The 20,747-nt window shown below is 46.3% G+C and overlaps 1 protein-coding gene and 1 long non-coding RNA gene across 5 annotated transcripts in view; one reads left to right on the top strand and one right to left on the bottom strand.

Annotated features, from left to right (window-relative positions):
- Positions 1–333: 333 nt before the first annotated feature.
- On the bottom strand, positions 334–11,289 carry HCCS (holocytochrome c synthase). Of its 3 annotated transcripts, none has more exons than XM_082715934.1 (7): positions 11,108–11,289; positions 10,431–10,574; positions 7,932–8,083; positions 4,861–5,009; positions 3,951–4,070; positions 1,128–1,214; positions 334–609 (listed from the first exon to the last, which is right to left on the bottom strand). In XM_082715934.1, the coding sequence occupies exons 2-7, from the start codon at positions 10,540–10,542 to the stop codon at positions 411–413; spliced, it is 819 nt and encodes a 272-aa protein (XP_082572060.1). In that variant the 5' UTR covers positions 10,543–10,574; positions 11,108–11,289; the 3' UTR covers positions 334–410. The 3 variants fall into 3 exon arrangements, with proteins under 3 accessions (XP_082572060.1, XP_082572059.1, XP_082572061.1); XM_082715933.1 differs by having other exon boundaries at positions 11,136–11,288; XM_082715935.1 differs by having other exon boundaries at positions 11,078–11,266.
- LOC309855556 overlaps positions 4,081–20,747 on the top strand; it is a 37,334-nt gene continuing 20,667 nt past the window's right edge. Inside the window, exon 1 of one of the 2 annotated variants that reach the window (XR_014306856.1) lies at positions 4,081–4,205. This is a non-coding gene — a long non-coding RNA (uncharacterized lncRNA). Of the gene's footprint in view, positions 4,206–11,473; positions 11,687–20,747 lie in introns of those variants that run through there. The other variant, XR_014306857.1, reaches the window with a different exon arrangement.

A 20,747-nucleotide genomic window follows, 5' to 3' on the forward strand; every position in this document is an offset into this window, starting at 1 on the left:
TTATCTGTGACGCACAGTGTTGGTTCCAACCCCCGGCCAGCTAAGCTCCTCCGCAGAACACGGGCATCCGGGTGTGCGTCTCACGGACCCCAGAGAGCCGGGAAGGGAAAAGCAGCTCTCTTCACACGACAAACGTGCTTTTTCAGACGTTGCTCACTTTTCTAGATCAAATACACAGGCAATAATACCACGGCCGAAGGAGAAACCAAGGGATTGCTTCCCACTTAAGCCAAGTGGGAAGGAAACCTGCAACGACCCGCTAGAAACTGGGGAGAGTAAAAACCAAAGTACGCGGCGCGGGGCGGCCTCGCCCCCCTTACATCACGAGAGCGATTCGGTTTGGGGAAATAGTTTAATGTATTGCTCGGAAAAAAATAGTTTCTATCTCCCCATCTCTGGCGAAGCAGCGGCTAGGACGTCCAGCGCCACCACGCGACCTTCATCCTGTCCCACACGGCCGACAGCGAGTCCAAGGCGGGCCGCACGTCCAGCACGGTGAACTGGTAGTCCTGGTTGACCTCCCCGCCGTCGTAGTAGTCGATGACGTACCGCACTTCCGTCCCGCAGCGGTTGATGATCCAGTCGTGCCGGTCGAAAGGCAACTCGTACCTGGAATGAAACACGTTTCGGAGCATGAGATGCCTGCTCCCGGGCGCCGGACCTCCCTGTGGCAGGTGAGGCTCGGGGGAAGACGGGGCCGCGGAACCGTGCGGAGCCCAGGTCAGGCGACGGCTCAACTGTCTACAAAGGCAAGGCGGTCAGCGGGGAAGAGCCCGAGGCCGGGGAGGTCGCGGAGATGCTGCAGAGCTGAGAAGCGGCCTAGGCGGGAAGGAAAGGCGGCGACTAAGTGCCGGGACGCAGAGAGACCACAGGAGGAGGGAGAGGGCGGATCCAAGAACACAGAAGGCAACTCAACTCAGGGCGACGACAATCAGACAGGAATGACGCACGGCGCCCAGAGAAGCCCGGAGAAGCCCGCCCACCGACGGGCAAACTTGAGGGAGAGCAAGGACTCTCCGGCTGAGCGCCGGTAACGTTCTGGAAGGTGGCCGCGCAGTCCTGAGACTGCTTGGCCTGGGTGCCACGAGTGGAGGACTGGCCGGGAACGTTTCTGCAGCGCCACTCACCCCATCCAGGACCGAATTCTCGCCCTCGGTGAATAGTCTTTCGCTTTACCTCCGAACCGGATCAATGATGGACCACAAGGACACTCCCTAGAAGGTCCCAAACAAGAAAAGCCTATTAAAATACTTCCCCTCCATTGAGAAAGGCGGCACTTAACAACACACAGTTTTCTGCATGCATTTTACATAATTTCATGTTGACAGAGTGAGGGAACTTTCAGGACAGCTCAAAGAAATATCCCTATTCGGTAAAAATGCTGCTCTTTGCTCCTGGATCGAGTGCATTCCACCCTCCCCGGCACTCCGAGCATCCGCGTCTTCCCAGGAGGCAGAAGTGCACTTCGCGTCTGCTGGAGGGATAGAGAGGCATATTCTCAGGGGAAAAAAAGAAAAGAAATGTGAAGTACTGAGCATTACACTTGACTTTCACACCCTGCAGCTGGATTTTTTGAAACAAATAAATGAAAATCTACTTTTCTTTCATTTGAAACCAATGAACAAGGCTTCATGAAGAAAAATGCTGCAAGAATCCTTAAGAACAAATGAAATTCGTGCTGCACTGGCCCTTTAAGTAAGTAAATACGGGATAGGGGGCTGATCTTGGTTAGCTGCCATCACTGTTAGGAGAGACTTCAGCCTTACCAGCCTAACGACGTGGGCGGGAGAGAACAGGCCCGAGGGTGCCCGAGCCCTACTGTGAGGCCCATCAGAGTCACTCTGCTTCCTGACTGATCAACGACTCACTAGCATCTCTTCTCAAGAGGGTCCCTGGAAGCTGCAGCAGGTGTCTTTAAAAGGCTGACCTAATTTTGAGGGACCCTGGAAAAGACTAGAAGGGGGGCTGAAACTGTCAAAGTGGCACGTCCTCGCCTGTCTTCTCTGCTCTGTCCCGCCACAAGTGGTTGGCGGGGGTGTGGCTCGGCATACGTCCCACCCTCGCAGCGCACATCACTAGTGAGCCGGAGGGAGGGCAGCTCTGAGTGCTGCTGCCCTCGGCTTCCCGAGAAGGGGTCCTGCTTGCTGCGGCATTCCCTCCTCACAGGGACCCCTCTTGGGCTTGGTGCCTGGCCACCCACATCCAGCAAGTGCTACTAATGAAACTCAGGGTCCAAGTGTTTAAAAAAAACAACAGGACATCTACACCAAATCGTTCCGGGGACTTTTGCCAAGAAATTAACCACATTTTATCATGAATTTATTTTTTTAAAGATTTTATTTATTTGACAGAGAAAGATACAGGGAACCCAAGCAGGGGAAGTGGGAGAGGGAAAATCAGGCTTCCTGCCGAGCAGGGAGCCTGATGCGAGGCTCAAACCCAAGACCCTGACCCATGACCTGAGCCGAAGGCAGTGACCCACCGAGTCACTGAGGTGCCCCTATCTTTTATTTTTATAAAGATTTTATTTGTTTACTTGAGAGAGCAAGTACAACCTGGAGGAGCTGAGGGAGAGGGAGCAGACCGCCTACTGAGCAGGGAGCCGGATGTGGGGCTCCATCCTGGGCCTCCACACTCCACCATCATGACCTGAGCCGAAGACAGACGTTTAACCACTCAACCACCCAGGCGCCTCCTATCAGGAAGTTAAAATGTAATCCGCCTGGGGTAATGCAATCCGGCTATCTGTGCTGACATTCCCCACCGCTTCTCAAAGTGGCCTCCTCAAACCAGGAGCATCTATGTTGTTATGGAAATGTCAAGTCTGGGCCTCAGCCCAGATCTGCGGAATCAGAAACCCTGGGGTGGGGGCCCGGCACTCAGTGTTTCAATAAACCTGCAGGCGAGGCCGACGCAGCTCAAGTGCGAGGACCACCACTCCAACAGACTGACGGTCCATCGCTGCCGACACACTCAACTGCATTCACCGAGTCCCTCTGAGGAGGAGGCCCACGGGCTAAGACTACCCTTGATGTTTAATCCTACTGGGGAGTCAATAGGGCTAAGGGAACAGAACTGGTTTTCTCCTCAGCCCTGGGGCGGAGAGCACTGTGCCATCTCCCATGCCACGTGCAGCGCCTCCAGACACCACAGGATTCCTCCCGAGGCACCGCAGGATTCCTCCCGCTGAGAGGTGCAGTCCAAGGTCCCTCCCCTTGAACCTGGGCAGGCTTGCGGGACAGCTGAAGCCAGGTCATCAAGAGAGATGCAGCTTCCCTGGAGCTTTCTGGAATTCTAGCTCTGGCAACCCAGCCACCATGGTGTGAGGAAGCTGAAGCAGCCACAGTGAGAGGCTGGGGGAAGGCGTCCTGGCTGACAGCTGGCACCAATCAGCAGACGAGTGAACGGTCCAGCCTTCGGAGGATTCCAGCCCAGCGCTGCCAAGCCATCCCTGATCAGAACCTGGATGAGGCCCGAGCCACTGGAAGCACAGACAAGCCGTCCCTGCTCTTACCTTCTGCACTTGGGACCCACCGAATCCACAAGCCCAGGGAAATGCTTGCCTCTCACACAGCTGCTGGGAGCAGTTCGCCCCCCCAGTCACGGAAGCAGGCCTGCTGCCGAAAGCGCTGTATTAGAGGGATGCCGGCGGGCTCCGTCAGTTAAGCCACTGCCTTCGGCTCGGGTCGTGATCAGGATCCTGGGATCGAGTCCCACATCGGGCTCCCTGCTCAGCGGGGAGTCTGCTTCTCTCTCTGCCTCTGCCTGCCACTCTGCCTGCTTGTGCACTCTGACAAATAAATAAAATCTTCTAAAAATAAATAAATAATAAAATGTTGTATTAGAGTAACACTTTGTTTGAATAAAAGGTTTAAACTTTAGAAAGCAGAGATGAAGTAAGACAGATGTTGGAAGGATGGTTTTTTTAAAAAGATCTCAAACATACTTACGCAGCATGAAGGGCTTCCCACTTCAAAATCTCCTTCCAAGCTTGCTCGTTATTCTGATTGTGAATTCTGATGATGTTATACATATCTTTCTGACTAATATCATCATCCTTCCACTTCCACCTAGGAAAGAATGTCTGGTAGAACTTAGTAAAACCTTACCGAGAATGCCATAAAACCATCCCACATATTCATTTCACCGAGTGACCAAAAACCACTCACTCACGTATCAAGGAACCACAAGGGGACACTTTTTCAGTAAGTACCACTGATTAGTGATTCCTCAACTTTTTCTAAGTATTTTATGTAACTGTATTTTTAAAAACGACTGCTGGCTATGATGGGTTAATCTTCTGTGTCAACTTGACTAGTCGTAGGGGGGTAGGTGTTTAGTCAAACATTATTCTGGGTGTGCCTGAGGGTGTTGTGGACAAGAGTTAACACTGGAATGGGTCAAACAGAGGGCTCTGCGTGGCGTGGGCGGCCTCATCTGATCAGCTGAAGCTCTAAACAAAACAGGAATGAACCTCCCGCACGAGAGAACTCTGCGTGCCTGACTGCCTTCCAACCGGGACCCTGGTCTCTCCTGCCTCTGGACTGGAATGAAAACATCAGTTCCTCCTGGGTCGCCAGGCTGCTGACTGCAAACTGTGGGACTTCTCAGGCTCCATAATTACGTGAGTCAACTCCTTAAAATAAACCTCTATGTATAAGGACACACACATCCTCTTAGTTCTGTTTCTCTGGAAAATCCCAGCTGATACACTGGCCTTGAATTTAAATTCTTTTAAGTCTGAAAAATCAGTTGAATGTTATATACTGATGGGTGTTTGGGGATGAAAACATCTTTAACATTTAATTCTCAGATGAATCTGATGAGCCAATTTATACCCTCAGTAAGACGCTCACTCACCCTTTCCGTAACATGGCATTCCAGAACATCTGTTCGGAAGGATACACCCAGTTTTTCTCCGAATCTGCTCTCGGAATGGACGACTCCTCTCTCGCCGTAGACAGTGCAAACGGCTGATCGGGGGCCGGCATCTGATTGGGCGGTGGCATCTAAAGAAATTAAGCAGATTTTTTAAAATGTTGGAAACAGGACGTAAAGTAGAAACAAACAATACTCATCAACGACTTTCTGGAAAGCAGCGCATTGCACACAGGGTACAGGTCCCGATGACGCCAGTGACGGCAAAAGTTCAGTTCTCTCAGATAACCTGGCCACTCTGAAGAGCCAGAGTTCCAAAGTTTCTCCTTGTTGAGGTTCTCACAGATGGTAAAATCACACTGTGCTTAAGTTTTCTGTCTCTTTCTCCCCAAGGATTAAGTAAAAACTAATACCGTGACTGCCAACGTTTCTGTAAACATTTCTACGATGAGCTTTTCAAAAATGACTGTTCACTCTTCTGAGGGACAGCACCATAAAGTACAGGTGTGCCCTCACTTTCTTTTTAGATATTCTTTACTTTTTAGGATCTGGCTGATGCTCAGTCTCTGGGCTGAATACAAGACAGACGAGCAGCGACACGGCGCCGGTGGACTGGAAGGCGGGGCAAGAACCCTTCCTCCCAGACGCCAGGGGCAGCAACACCGTTGTGCGAACACCTTCCCTGGACCAGGGTTCTCACCCCAGGCCCCGATGGCAGGATTTTCAGCAACCTCCCCGGGTCTCGACCGTCTTGGATCCCTCCTCCCACGCTGTGACAACCCATGTCCTCCCAGGGGCAAAGCCATCCCTGGCTGAGAACCCCGGGCCTAGAACTTCTTCTGTGTTTCCAGGTTGAAGATCTAGCAGATGCCCGTTTACTCTTAAGTCACGCTATGGCCTCAGCTCGAGCTGTGGCCGCGGGAGAACTGGGTGCGTCAGGCGCCACAGCGAGCACGTGACCTGCATCGTCGCCCCAGGGGGCTGAAGGACAGGTCAGAGGCAGCTGGGATTCACTGGGGGCCGCCGCTTCCCCGCTGAGAGATGTGGGGCGAACTGCACCCTCGCTCATTCTCGGTGGCTTCAGCTCTCAACATGGGGACATTAACACCCCTGGCTGCCGGCGGGTGTGAGGATTACTGGGGTGTGTGTGTGGTGCCCAGTGCAAGGGTTACAGATGTCTCCAGAAGCAATGCTGGCTAGTATTAACTAATATTCTTGCTACAGGTAACAATCCCATGAGTAAGAGACTAGGTCTGTGGGATTCCAAAAGGCCCATGTTCTGACCCACTAGGCTATGAGAGATTATCTAGAACAGTAGTCCTACGGTGGCACTTCCCGTGATGTCTGGAGACACATTAGGTGGTCGGGACTGAGAAAAGAGGGAATCATGGCATCTGGGGGTGACGACCACGGACGCTGCTAATATCCTGCAGAGCAGAGGACAGCACCCCGCCTCACGGAACTGCCCAGCCTCAAATCTCAACAGTGCTAAAGGTGGGGAGATCCTGATCTCGTCCGCCAACACAACAGTTTCCTTATAGCTTGGCAAGGTCATTACTGACTGTTGCGGCTGCATGTTTGTGTCCCTCCAAATTTACTGAAACTGCCAACACCTTCCAATAGGACTTCTCGGCCTCTGGAACTTTGAGAATGGCATGTCTGTCCTTTACAAACCACCCAGCTGATGGTACTGTTCTATGTGTGTGTGCATGCGTGTACATATATATATATGACATGTATGTTGTCACACACACACACACACACACACACAATCCCACCGCCCTTTTCTTCCAGACTAAGTATATCTGGTTCCTTCAAATGTTAGCCAAGATTTCTAAACACGTTGGATAACCCTAGCCTTTTTTTTTTTAAAAGATTCTATTTATTTATTTGACAGAAAGAGACAGTGAGAAAGGGAACACAAGCAGGGGGAGTGGGAGAGGGAGAAGTACACTTCCGGATGAGCAGAGCCTGATGCAGGGCTTCATCCCAGGACCCTGGGATCATGAACTGAGCTGAAGGCAGCTCAGTTTTTTTTTTTTTTCAGTTTTAAAATGTTTTATTTCACAGTTTATTAAAAAAGTATTATGTACAAGACTCAAAGTAAACAGAAAGGCAGCTTTCAATCACAAATGGATGAGACAGTAGTCATTCAAACTCTACTGTGGAAGCATATTTAAGGCACACACCTCAATGTTAGGCATAAATAATTTTAACTATGCAGTCCAAGTTCTGGGTTTTATATCACATCTGCAAATTTAAGACCCTGTGGTCAAATTTTAAGATTGGTAAAGTCAATCTGAAACTGCTTATATACTGAGTACAGGCTTTACTTTTACAAATACAAGATGTTAACTAACAGAATAGCAGTCCTCAAAGATCTTTGTCCCACGCTTGTACATCAGCAATCTGCTAACAACTGCTTAACTACTGAGCCACTCAGGTGCCCCAACTCTGGCCTTCAAAGCACCCCGTTCTGGCCTTCCAGAGTACGGATCCGAACATGTCTGTCTCTCCATTAAAATGTGATTTCAAACAGCAAACCTCCATTCCCTACACTATCACAAAATGTGTTGAGGCCATGCTTGTCTCGCCTTTGCTTTCTCAGTGGCATTCCACTGGTGGCCGCCACTTGATGCTGCGCCACAGCAGTGACTCTCACACAGGCTGGCACCTGGCTGTGCCAGAAAACAGAGCCCTAACCAGGCATCGTGCCTGTGAGGTTTCTGAGGACCAGAAATACCTTTACCCCGTGTTGCAGAACCCCTAACGGCACTTCCCTGCCTTCTATTATCCCTAAAGGAAAATCCCTTTGCTCTGGCTTCTTTCCAGTCAATCTATTCTGGCACTTCGCCATCAGTGTTTCCTTTACGAGGCACTCTCTGAAACTCCGATTAGTGATGCGTTCAGGAGTTTCAGTGTGGACGGAATATCAGACTTCTTTATTTTAAAAGGAAAGAAGAATGAATCCTAGCAGTCAGCAGTCTGTCTTAGGAGGCCATAAAAACATCTCTGCAGAAAAAGTTCCAGAAGAGGGGCTGAGTGTAAATTACCAGATTAGAAGGATCTAGGTTCTCCTTATTCTTAGCCACAGCGCCCGTAACAGGACATTCCACATACTCGTACGCACGATCCTGGTGGGCAGGCACGGCATTCGTTTTGTTCTCACAAGCTGGTTTAGATGGCTCTGCGCTCACTGGACAGCCTGAAATAAATTAAGTCAAAAACAGTGTCACCACAAAGGCAGGACATCTGGCTCTCTCAATCCCGGCCCTAAAGAGCTGGCTTTCTGACCAGTGATCACCATCAAAGGCAAAGCCAGCTTTATACTATTCCAAGCTGCCAAGGACTAAACCAGCTAACGTTCTAAAATCCTATAGACGAGGGGAAGGTTCTATAAATTTACTTTCCCCTTGAAATAGAAATGGGTACCCATTCCCTTATCGTGTCATGCCTGTAGCAAAACTAAACCAAAACCAACCAAACAAAAAAACCTCAACATTTGCAAGAGAAATGTACTGTTCATTGCACGGTTTTAGCGGTGGGTGAGAAGGTCCCACACGGGTCCCCCGCAGTGAGCTGTCGCCAAACAGACTAAGCAGAGGCCCAGCCATGCTGTACCGGGTCTCCCTGACTTTCAATTCAGAGTCCAGACAAGGCCCGGCCTGACCAGGACACAGGACGTCGGGCTTACCAACACCCTCCTCCAGGAACTGGAGATGGGAGATGGAATTGAGCAGAGGAGCCTTCAGAAAGGCTCCTGGAGACAAGTCCAGATGGTGCCCTGCTTGTGCTTTGCTCCCGGACAGATACAAGGCACAGAAAGCTACCCCTTGATGGCATTCTATTCCCCATCAGTGAATAGCAAGCATTTAGCAGGAAAAGGCACATATTAAAGAAAATGGTCCATAGTCCATGTGGGACCCGCTGCCACTTAAGAGGGAAGGTGTGAAGCTACAAGAGCCCAGCAGGAGGGGCAGCTGACACCCAAGAATCCAGGGTGCTCCTGGAAGCAAGCGTGGGGACTGAGAAACGGGTCTTCGCTATCGAGAGGGGGCAGGCACCTGGGGAGCCATGAGCCAGAAGACAGCTGCCCCAGTAAGGGATCCTTGCGTTAGGCAGCAGCAGTGACACCAAGAATGTGCTAGATGCCCATACACACCAAAGACAAATTTCTTTTCACTTCCATTCCTTTGTTCCTCCTTGCTGACCCTTACTCCCTAGGACCCTGTACGGCTGTCCGCTAGAGGGGTGAAGGGAGACTTTTCCACCAGCTTTCCACTCCACCATTCAAAATGCCCATCTCTCCATGGTCACTGATCCCAGCTGGGTGTGAGAAAATACTGTTACATTTTCCATATAACCAGGAACCCCATTAGTTGCCTACAGATATCCATATTCTTTACTTTTGCAAACAAATCTGACTGACAGCGCTTCTGGATACATAGTAAATGAAATCAAACCACATTCAGGGCTCTATGATCCACCCGGGGACACTCAGCACAGATAACACAGATAACTGGACAATAGCTCTGTCCAACTCTGTCTCCACTCTTCCTGTACAGAGGGAACCCTGGAAAAGCACTGGGTCTGTCCTTGTCCAAGGTCACAGAGTTTTTGCTGGCTTTGCCACTTACTAACTGTGTGGTTTTTAAGTTTTGTGAATATAAAATAGACAGAAAACCTAACCACACTGGAGTTTGAGGATGAGAATGTGTACTCCACCAGGCAAAGGATTTCTGTGTTCTATGCACTATCTCTCGGTGCAGAAACAAAACCAGCCGGTGCTTGGCACAGAGTGGGCGGTGGGTAAATTCTTGCTGAATGACCAAGGGAATCAAAGAGTACAATGCAAGAAAGTGTTTTTCAGGTCATACTTTTATATAAAGCATCTAAAGCAAATGTGGACCAGTGAGGAATAAAAGACAGCTTTTCCATTCTCGCCTCTGCAGCTAAGGAAACAGCAGGAAGGCCATAGTGATGACTTACTTTTACAAAGATGAATAATGCAACGGGTGTAAAGTTGCCTTAGTAGATAAAGACAGATCTAGACCAAGGTTTCTCAACCTTGGCACTGCTGATATTTGGGGCCAGGAGATCTTTGTTGCAGAGGTGCACTGTGCACTACAGGATGTTTACCAGAACTCCTCGTTTCTACTTGCTAGATGCACCAGCTCCTCTCAGTTTTGACCAACAAAAATATTTCCAGACATTTCTGAATGTCCCCCCCTGGAGGGGATGGGTGTGGCCACCCAAGTTGAGAACCTCTGATTGCAAACTTTGAGGGGTAAGGGCTAATGTATGAAGCCAACACTCCACTCTTGTGCACTGTCTTAATTGTCACAACAGCCCTGTGAAATATTATTATATCCTCACCTTTCGGATGACAGGTTGTGACTTAGAAAAGTAACTTGTTTATAGTCACATACCTTGAAAGTAGCACCATAAGGACAGAACTCACTTTGCCCCACTAGTGTGCTGTGCTGCCTCTTCCTTAAAACCCTTTCAAGAATTCTTTTTTGTTTTTACTTGCTAGACAAAGGGTCAATTACCTTTCATTTTCCCTTCATGCATGGGACATCCGGAAGGCGGGGATGCTGTCTGATGATCTGAAGCATTTGAGGTCTGAACAGCAACAGCAGGGGTAGATGCAGACAAACCCATGGCTGGAACCAACGCGCTGAATCCAAATAATTCTAAACTCAATCGTGCCAAAGCAGAAAGACAGGTTAATGCTGATGCCTGGGCTCCGACAACTCCCTCTGTCTTCTTAATCTGTCCAACCCTCCTTAATCTACCCAATGGTCTTACTTCCTCGTCATTCTGATGTAAATCTACAGAGCAGGGTATCCACTTCAAGAGACAGCTTTAATGTATACCCTTTGGGAAATAACAGTGTGAAATCTAAACCACACCATTCTTTAGGGTCACGTTTCTAAGATGCGCGGATTTTGGGGGTGAGGTGATGGGGTCCCTAAAAAACTACGTCACGGATAGAGAGCGTGGGTCTGGGGAACAGGGAGCCCTAAACGTGGTGACCCAGAGGGGAGTCCAGACTAAACCCTCAGACCCAGGCTTAGAAAAGAAGCGGGAATCAGGGCAGGGTACCGCGCGAAAACGAATTCGAGGAAGGAAGGAAAGGACCTCCGAGGGGGAAACGCGGCCAAAGTTGTCTTCACACGGTCCCTCCGCGTCCCACCTGTTCCAGTCCCGGGACCCCGAAACCCACCGGCCTCAGCCAGCCTCCTCCTCCGCACCTGACTCCTGTCCCGAACCGCTCCGAGGAGCCGGCCCCGCCTCTAACCGCCAAACCGTGGCCGCCTTCTCCTCTCTGGGTCACCGCTATCGTCGCGGTCACCGCTGGCGCCCTAGCGCACCGCTACTTCCTTTTCCGAAGGCGGGACTTCCGGGAGCACAGGAGGCGGGGCGAGGACTGAAAAGGAAGGGCTTCCGTCGAGCCCGAAGAAGCGGGCCCGCCCCCTCCCGCCTCGACCTATAAGTGCGAGTGCCGGTCCCTGGCCCCGCCCCTCCAAGCCAGCGCGGGCAGGGAGTGTTTGGGCTGAGCCCGAGACTTCCATAGAACGAGGCTGTCCACTCTAGCTCTTTGAAGCCGTAGAAGGGTTGCTTTGGAGGTGTTAGTTTTAAAAGTCTTTCTCTTTTAAGCTGTATCCCATCAGCTTTAATTATAGCAATGACTCAAGTACTATCAGTAGGAGTCCAGAACTGTGGCCGACTCTGGAGATCCCAAAATGAACAAATCAAGGTTCCGGCTCCCAAGGCCTTCTTAACTGGGTGTGCGGACTTGAAGGTCTGTATTTTCACTTACCTCTAACAGAAATCTAGTATTTTTTCCACCAGGAATGCAGGCACAAATCCTAGTAGTGTTAGCAATATGCAGTACTAAGAGAAATCACAGAGAAATTGTCACAAATGAGGGTTGTTTCTGTCTTAAGATAATTTCATCTTGTTACTTAAAAGTGTTACTAAGAGGCCTATGCCTTTCTGTATCTGTGATACACTGTGATGGAACTGGGAAGCATGCCCAGATGGCCCTTTAGGGTCTGCACACCATCTCCAGGGTGCTGGGGGCTGTTAGCCGCTGACACAGCTGAGCTGAGTCTCTCCCCAGGAATTGTCCTCTGCCAAAGAGAACTGCATCAGGCAAAATCAATCCCCTCCCTGAGCCCAGACTGCTGCCTCCAAATGGCCTCGGCAAGGGCACATAACCCCCAGGCCCTCGACTCAAGGAGGTCACCTCAGAAGCCCCCCCCCCCAGTGTCAGTGGCTGAGACTTCCACGGTGACTGCATCACAGCTCGACTTCTCCCTTTGCCTAGACCTCCCATGACTCTCCTGTGTATGAGAGCACTCCGCTGCACATTTCTTGGAGTCTCAACCATTTTAATAAGTTTAATTATTAATTATTATTTAGATTTGGTGAGGTCAACGAATCAGGAAACAACTGCCATTGAATAAACAGTTGATTATGCTCCCAGATCCCAAGAGAGGGGTATACATCACACGGTGGGGTGCCACACGCAGGAGCACTAGATCCTTCATGAGCCAGCGGGAGAGGGGGAAGAAACAGGAGAGGCAGGCTCTGGGGCAGGCGCACAGCGTATAGTGGTTCAGAGTATGAGAGCCCAACACGGGAGGTGGTTGGCAAGTGCGGACTTAACTGCTCAAAAAAGGGAATGGACCAGCCACTAGGCAGGGCCTTCAAAGTGGATCAAGACAGCATTTTAAAATCTATGTTATATCAGTGTATATCTCCTGGGGAACCTGACCTTTAACGATCAAAATCTGTTTTTCTAAAATATGTGGATAATTTTGTTTCAATCTACTAATTTTTAAGTGATTTCTTAATTTTGTTTTACGCACGTAAAAATAGTACTCTGAGAAGATACTCAGAGATTTCACTACAATCCACAGGGACACATGGCACAGAAAGGCCCCACGCTCTCTGGTGATGGGAGAGACAGGCATGCTAACAAATAACCGTATTTACATCCCAGGGTATGTATGTGCGGACTCTTGGAGGCAAAAGGGAAGAAGTGACTGTTTCGAGGGTCATGTGCCAAAAGTGGATAGGAAGGAAGGAGGTAACAAGGATGCTTTATAAAAGAGCCACCAAACAGGGTGTTGAAGGAGAGCTGTCCGTGGCTAGGGAGACTAGGAGCACGCTTTCACCCTCAATCCCCACTCTACCCAAAGACTTACTGCCCCTTCACTGTTTCTTCTACTTTTCCTTCATGTTCCAAACAACATGGTAACACAAACACATGTGTCCCTCTCCTGTGCCAATAGCTACACAGTTTTGGATACATCACAGTTTAGTATTTCTATTATTGTGACTGTGAAAATATTTGTTATGACCAAAGATGGATTGTTTTTCAATAGAATTTAATGCCTTTTCCCCCTTTGTCTAGATTTTTAGGTTATCCCTAAGCTTTCTGTCTGCATTGTAAGACTCCTCCTCCCAATGCATTTAAATATGTCAACTACTGTGTGTGTTTCCCTTTTTTCCCTTGAGACCTCACTCAGAGAAGCAGCTCACTTCGGCCACTGCCTAATTCTAAACTGTTTGGAAGTGACTTATGCTCGTCATCTTCTAGGACCTTTTCCTGTCTTGTGTTGGAGCTCTGGTTCTTCCATATCCTGTATCCTCCTTTGCATTGTTTTGGGAGCACATCAGTTTTCAGTTTTCTGAAAATCAGAAACTGTTTTTGGTTTACCCTCCCATGTGATTGGTAGGTGGGATATATCATTCCAGGTTTAGAAACATTTCTCTCAGAATTGTTAAGCGGTTGCTTCATTGTCTTTTAGTTTCCACTGCAGATGTTGAAAAGTCAAGTGTTGTTTCTTTTTTTTCCCTCAACAATATTATTAACTTCTCTTTCTTCTAGTAGCTTGGAAAGATGTGCCCTGATACAGACCTCTTTGCTTTCATTGGCTGGGCACCTGATGGGACCATTCATTCTAGAAACCTATAACCTTCCCATTGGGGATATTTTCTTGTATTATTAGTTTTCTTGGTAACTTGCTCCAGTTTCTCTTTCTCTTTTAAGGAACTTCTCTTCCTCAAATGTTGGATTTCTTGACTGACACTCTAATTTTCTTCTATTATTCTGTCACTTTTTCATCTTGTTTTATTTTTCCTGAGATTTTAAAAATTTCCCAACCATTTTATTAGTTTATTTCTGTGATCATGTTTGAAATTTCCAAGACATGTGTGCGTATATACTTGTATGTGTGTGTGTTTGCGTGTGTACATGTACACACACGTGTGTGTGTCAGTCTATGTGAGTATGTTTACATATATGTCTATCTGCCTAGACAAGGCAGTGTGTGTGGGTTTGCGAATCTTTGGTAATGTGATATGCACTCCTGCTGTCAGACCCAAGGGTTTAGGAAAATTTGAAGCTCTTTTATAATTACAAACTGAAGTTAGGACTGGTTCTCGTAAAATAAGTCTCCTTTCCAAACCTTTAGTTACTTAATGTTTACAAAGTGCAGCTTTTGTACTTCTTAGAGCTCCCACAGTTCCATGCCTTGTGCCTGACTCTCCTTCCCCCCCCCATAATTCCCTGTTTCTTTTATAATTCCCCGTCTCTCCCCAATTCTCCACTCTCACAATTCTCTGCTCTCTCATACTGTTCCTCCCGTTATAATTCCCCAGTTGTCCCACAGTTCCCTGTCTCACACAATTCTCTGTTGTTTCCTGTGATTCTCTGTTTCTTCCGTAACTCCCTGTCTTTCCCATAACTTTTGTGGTGGGTTTTAGAAATACTTTTTAAATTGAGTTTTGATTGACATATAATTTTCGATTAGTTTTAGGTGTACAACATAATGATTGGATATATGTGAATACTGTGAAATGATCACCCCAATGAGTCTAATTAACATCTGTCACCACACAGTTAATAATTTTTTTTTCCTTCCGATGAGAACTTTTAAGATCTGCTGTCTTAGCAACTTCAGATGTCTCAGACGGCATTGTTAACAGTTGTCGCCATGCTGTGCTTTATATCCGCAGGACTTAATTTATTTTACAACTGGAAGTTTGTACCTTTTGGCCACTTTCATCTATTTTACCCCATCTCCACCTCCAGCCCCTGGTAACTACCAGTATGTTCTATCTATGTGTTTGTGTTTTTTTTTGTTGTTGTTGTTGTTTTGTTTTTAGATTCCACATGTAAGTGAGATCATACAGTGTCTTTCTCTGTCTGACTTATTTCGCTTAGCAAAATGCCCTCAAAGTCTGTCCATGTCACCAAGGACAGGATTGCCTTCTTTTATATGGCCAAATAATATTACATTGTGTGTGTTACCTTTTTTTATCCATTTGTCTGTCAGTGGACATGTAGTTTACTTCCGTGTTTTGGCTATTGTAAATAATGGTGCAGAGAACACAGGGGTGCATGTGTCTTTTTGAGTTAGTCGTTTCCCTTGGATAATTACCCAGTGAAATTGCTGGATCATAGAGAAGTTCTATTTTTAAGTTTTGGGGGAATTTTTAAAAATAATTTTACTTATTTATTTGATAGATCGAGAGCACAGGTAGGCAGAGCAGCAGGCAGAGGGAGAGGGAGAATCAAGCTCTGTGCTGAGCAGGGACCCTGATGTGGGGCTCGACCCCAGGACCCTGGAGTCAGGACCTGAGCTGAAGGCAGCCGCTTAACTGACTGAGCCACCCAGGCAATCCCTATTTTTTTTTTAAGATTTTATTTATTTATTTGACAGAGGGAGATCACAAGTAGGCATAGAGGCAGGCACCCCTATTTTTAATATTTTGAGGCACCCCCGTAATTTTTCTATACTGGTTATGTCCATTTACATTCACACCAATAGTTGACAAGGTTTCCCTTTTCTCCATACCCAACTGGCTATTTCTTGTCTTTTTGAGAGTAGTCATTCCAACAACTGTGCAGTGAAATCTTAGTTGGGTTGATTTGCATTTCCCTGATGATTAATGATGTTCAGCACTGTTTTAAAAAAGATCTGTTGATTGCTTTGAGAGAGAGAGAGTGAGCGTGCGCAAGAGCACCTGCGCGGGGAGAAGGGTCGAGGGAAGGGCAGGTATCCTCTAGCAGGCTTCCCGCTGACTGCAGGGCCCAATGTGCGCTGGATCCCAGGACCCCAGATCATGAGCGGAGTTGAAACCAAGAGTCGAAGCTTAGCTGACTGAGCCACCCAGGCGTCCCTGTTCTGCACATTTTGTGTAGCTATTTGCCATCTAGGTCTTCTTTGGGAAAATGTCTACTCCGTTTTTCATTGGACTTTTTTTTTTTTTTTTTTTGCTTTTGAGTTGTATGAGCTATTTATATATTTTGGCTCTTAATGCCTTACCAGATACCTGATTTGTAAATGTTTTTGGCCATTTTGTAGGTTGCCTTTGTGTTTTGTTGGTTCTTTCCTTTGTTGTGCAGAAGCCATTTAGGTTGATGTTCATTTTTACTTGTTTACTTGTTTATTTTTGCTTTTGTTGCCTTTGCTTATGGTGTGAAATCCAAGAAAATCATCTCCAAGACTGATGTCAAGGAGCGGACTACTGGTGTTTGCTCCTAGGAGTTTTATAGTTTCAGGTCTCATGTTCATGTCTTCCATCCCTTTTGAGTTAATTTTTGTGTCTGGTGTAAGATAGGGGTTCAGTTTCATTCTGTTGCACGTGGCTGGCCAGTTTTACCAACACCATGTATTCAAGAGATTGTCTTTTCCCCATTGTATAGTCTTGGGTCTTCTGTTGTAAGTCAGTTGGGCAAGCATTCATAGGTTTATTAAGAGGTTCACGATTCTTTTCCATTTTTTATATGTCTGTATTTGTGCCAGTACCAAACTGCTTTTTAGTGCTAAAGCTTTGCAATGTGGTTTGAAATCAGAAAGTGAAGTGCCTCCAGCTTTATTCTTCCTCAGGATTGCTTTGGCTTTTCAAGTTCTCCTGTGGATCTATACAAACTTCAGGATTGTTCTATTTCTGTCAAAAATGCCCTTGGAATTTTGTTAGGGATTGCACTGAGTCTGTAGAATGCTTTGGGTAGTATGGGTTCTTCAATATGGATTCTTCCAATCCGTGAGTATGGAATGTCTTTCCATTTATTTGTGTCCTCCTCTGTGTCTTTTATTAACATCTTACAGTTTTCAATATGCAGGCCTTACACCTTTTTGGTGGAATTTATTTCTAGGTATTTTATTCTTTTTGATGCAATTATAAATGGGATTATTTTCTTATTTTCTCTTACTGATAGTTCAATATTAGTGTATGGAAATGCAACTGATTGCTCACAATTTCCTGTCTCAAGCACAGTTCTCTATTTTTTCCATGATTTCCTGTTCTCTCCTACAATTCTATATCACTCCAACTATTCTTTTATTTCCCCAAATTCCCCTTGTCTTCCACGTTTCTGTTTTTTCTCCACAATGATACCATCTCCCACAATTCTCCATGTCTCCCACAATTCTCTGCTCCCTCTCATAATTCCATGTGTCTCCCCAAATTTTCTATCCCACCCACAATTCCCTGATGCTTTACAGAATTCCCCATTCTTTCCCAGAATTTCCTTTGTCTCCTATACTTCCCTATTCTTTCCAACAATTCTTTGTTCCTCAGAATTCCTCTTTTCTCCTACAATTCTATTTTCCCCCACAATTCTCTACTTGCTGCCACAATTCTCCCTTCCCTTTCTCACTTCCCTATGACTCCCACAGTTCCTTGTCACTTCAACAATCCCCTTTTGTCCCACATTCTCTGTTCTTTTCCACAGTTCCCTCTCTCAAGTATAATTCTCTGTTCTCTCCAATTTCTTTATTCTCTCCCACCATTTTCTGGTTTCTTCCAGAATTCCACATCTCCTACAGTTTCCTTTTAAACACAATCCTGTATTCACTCCCACAATTGTCTCTTCTTTCCCACAGTTTTTCCCCTTATCTCTCACAATTGTTTCTCTCACAATTCTTTTTATTTCTAACAATTCTTTATTCTCTTACCCAGTACACCATTATCTCTCACAATTCTCTCTTTTCCCATAATATTCCTTTCTCTGACAATTCTTGTTTTATCTCACAATTGTCTTTTCTTCTTCTTACAATTTTCTATTCTCTCCTGCAACTCCTTGGCTCCCACAATTCTTCCCTTTTCCCACAATTTCCTAGTCTCCACAATTTTGTTCCTTCACACAATTCTTGTTTCCCACAATTCCCTGTTCTTTCTGAAAATTTCCCTTGTTCCCCACCATTCTCTATTCTCTCCCACACTCACTTTGGACCCCCACTACTCTGTTCTCTCCTACAGTTCCCTTTGTTTCTCACAATTCTCTATATTCTCCAACAACACCTCTGGTCCTGCACAATTCTGTTTTTTCCCATAGTTCCTTGTTCTCTCCCACAGGCTCTCTTGCTCCCCACAATTCTCTATTATCTCCTACAATTTGCTTTGTTTCCCACAATTCTCCCACAATGTTTTTTCTCCACAATGATACCATCTCCCACAATTCTCCATGTCTCCCACAATTCCTCTGCTCCCCCATAATTCCTACTTTCTCACATAATACCCTTTGTGTCCCATAAGTCTCCATGCTTTCCCACAATTCTCTGTTCTACCCCATAATTCTCCTAAATTTCTCCTAAAATTCCTCTGGTCTCCCCATAATTCCTCTCCTTCCCCACAATTTCTCTGGTCCCCCACAATACTTTGTTCTCTCTCAGAAGTCCTCTTGTTTCCCACAATTCCCTATTTTATCCGACAATTCCTTTTGTCTCCCATGATTCACCATGCTCTCCCACAATTCCTGCTGATTCCCACAATTCTACTGGTGCCCCATAATTCTGTTCTTTCCCAAAATTCCCTTTGTCTCCCATAAGTCTCCATGCTTTCCCACTATTCCACTGGTCACCCATAATTCCTTGTTCTCTCCCACAAGTCTAGTTACTTCTCACAATTCCCTATGTTCTCCCACAATTCCATTTGTCTCCCATGATTCTCCATGCACTCCCACAATTCCTGTTGTTTCCCATAATTCCACTGGTCCCCCACAATTCTGTTCTTTCCCACAATTCCTGTCATCTCCCATAAGTCTCCAGGCTTTCCCACAATTCTCTGTCCTCTCCCACAGTCCTCTTTTCTCCCACAATTCCACTGGTCGCCCACAATTCCTTGTTGTCTCCCACAAGTTTACTTATTTCCCACAATTCCCTATTTTCTCCCACAATTTCCTTTTATTTCCCATGATTCTCCATGCTTTCTCACAATTCTCTGTTCTCTTCCAGAATTCTGTTCATTCCCACAATTCCCTTTTCTCACCCATAATACCTCTGGTCCCCCCACAATTCCCCCATCTCCCACAATTCTATGTTTTCTCCCACAAGTCCCCTTGTTTCCCACAAATCCCTATTATCTCCCATAGTTCCCTTTGTCACCCATAATTCTCCATGATTTCCCACAATTCTTGTTGTTGCCCACAATTCCTCTGGTCCCCCACAATTCTGTTTTCTTTCACCATTCCCCTTATTCCCATAATTCTCTGTTCCCACCTACAATTCTTCTACTCACCCATAGGTCTTTGTTCTTTCCCACAATCCCTTTGTTTGTTTCCCACAGTTTTGTATTCTCTCCCACAATTCCCCCATTTTCTCCTACAATTCTTTCTTCTCTCCCACAGTTACCCTTGTTTCCCACAATTTGGTGTTCTCCACAATTCCTCTTGTTCTCCACCATTCTCTAGTCTCTCCCACAATTCTTCTGTTCTCCCACAATTCTATTTTTTGCCAAAATTTGTCCAGTCCCCCACAATTCCCTATTCTCTTCCAAAATTCCGCTTGTCCCCCATAATTCCCTGTTGTCTCCCACAATTTCTCCTGTCCCCTACAATTCTGTGTTCTCTCTCACAATTTGCCTTGTTTTTCACAGTTCTCTGTTCTTTCCCACAATTCCTCTGATCCCTCCACAATTCCATTTTCTTTCATATACCACAGATACGCTTGAAAATGTGAGAAATGATGTAAGTACATTTTTATTCATTGTAGTGTTGTTTGTAATAGGAATATATTAGAAACCATCCAAATTTATATAATTAATAAAAGACCAGTTATATAAATTATATTAATCCAGACAGTGGAATAGTATACAACTGTATACTATGTTTTATGTAACTATATGGAAATCCTCCAAGATATTTTAGGTAAAGAAAAACACGGGTAAAAACACTCTGTGAGGTATGATGCTATTTGTGTAAGAAAAAATGGAGGTGGGGAGAGAAGCGCTCTCCTGTAGCATGTGACAGTGTCTGCTAAACTGGAGTAAGCCCTCCTTAGCCGTTAAAGTCAATTCTGGGTGACAGTTGCCCAACACTGTAAATGTGCTTAATGCCACTGAGTTGTACATTTAAAAATAAAGTTGGGGGGGGTCAATTCAGAGGTCATCTCCTCCAGAGTAAGGGCCATGGCTAAATATATATTCCTTATATTCCCACAGTAACTTTATAAATTAGCCACAATCAATGAAATTGTCTGAACATCTGTCTGTCTTACCCCCTAGCGTATTGGTGAGACTGTCGGTGGGGACCATGCCCCCGCCATTATATGGACTCTGAGACTGGCTCCACGTCCAACATATGGTAGGTGTTCAGGAAATATTTCCCTGACAGCCTGTCCTACAGATTTCAGACTCAGGATTGCATTGGCAACTTCTGCTGAGTTTGATATTTGCATATACTACAGAGTGATCACCCTGATAAGTAGTTACCATCCATAATCATACAGGTGGCTTCCTTCACCCTTTTTTGCCCACCCCCATTCCCATTTTCCCCCGATAAGCACCAGTCTGTTCTCTGTATCTATGTGTTTTGTTTGTTTTGTTTTTCACATTTCACATGTAAG

Source organism: Mustela nivalis (assembly GCF_964662115.1).
Source record: "Mustela nivalis genome assembly, chromosome: X".
NCBI lineage: Eukaryota > Metazoa > Chordata > Mammalia > Carnivora > Mustelidae > Mustela > Mustela nivalis.

Excerpts from the sequence above, each read along its gene's own strand:
- HCCS (XM_082715934.1), bottom strand. The coding sequence starts at position 10,542 with ATGGGTTTGTCTGCATCTACCCCTGCTGTTGCTGTTCAGACCTCAAAT. Across the intron at positions 8,084-10,430 it reads GCATGAAGGGAAAATGAAAG|GCTGTCCAGTGAGCGCAGAG; the intron begins GTAATTGACCCT and ends AATTTATTTCAG. Across the intron at positions 610-1,127 it reads AGAATTCGGTCCTGGATGGG|GTACGAGTTGCCTTTCGACC; the intron begins GTGAGTGGCGCT and ends GTTTCATTCCAG.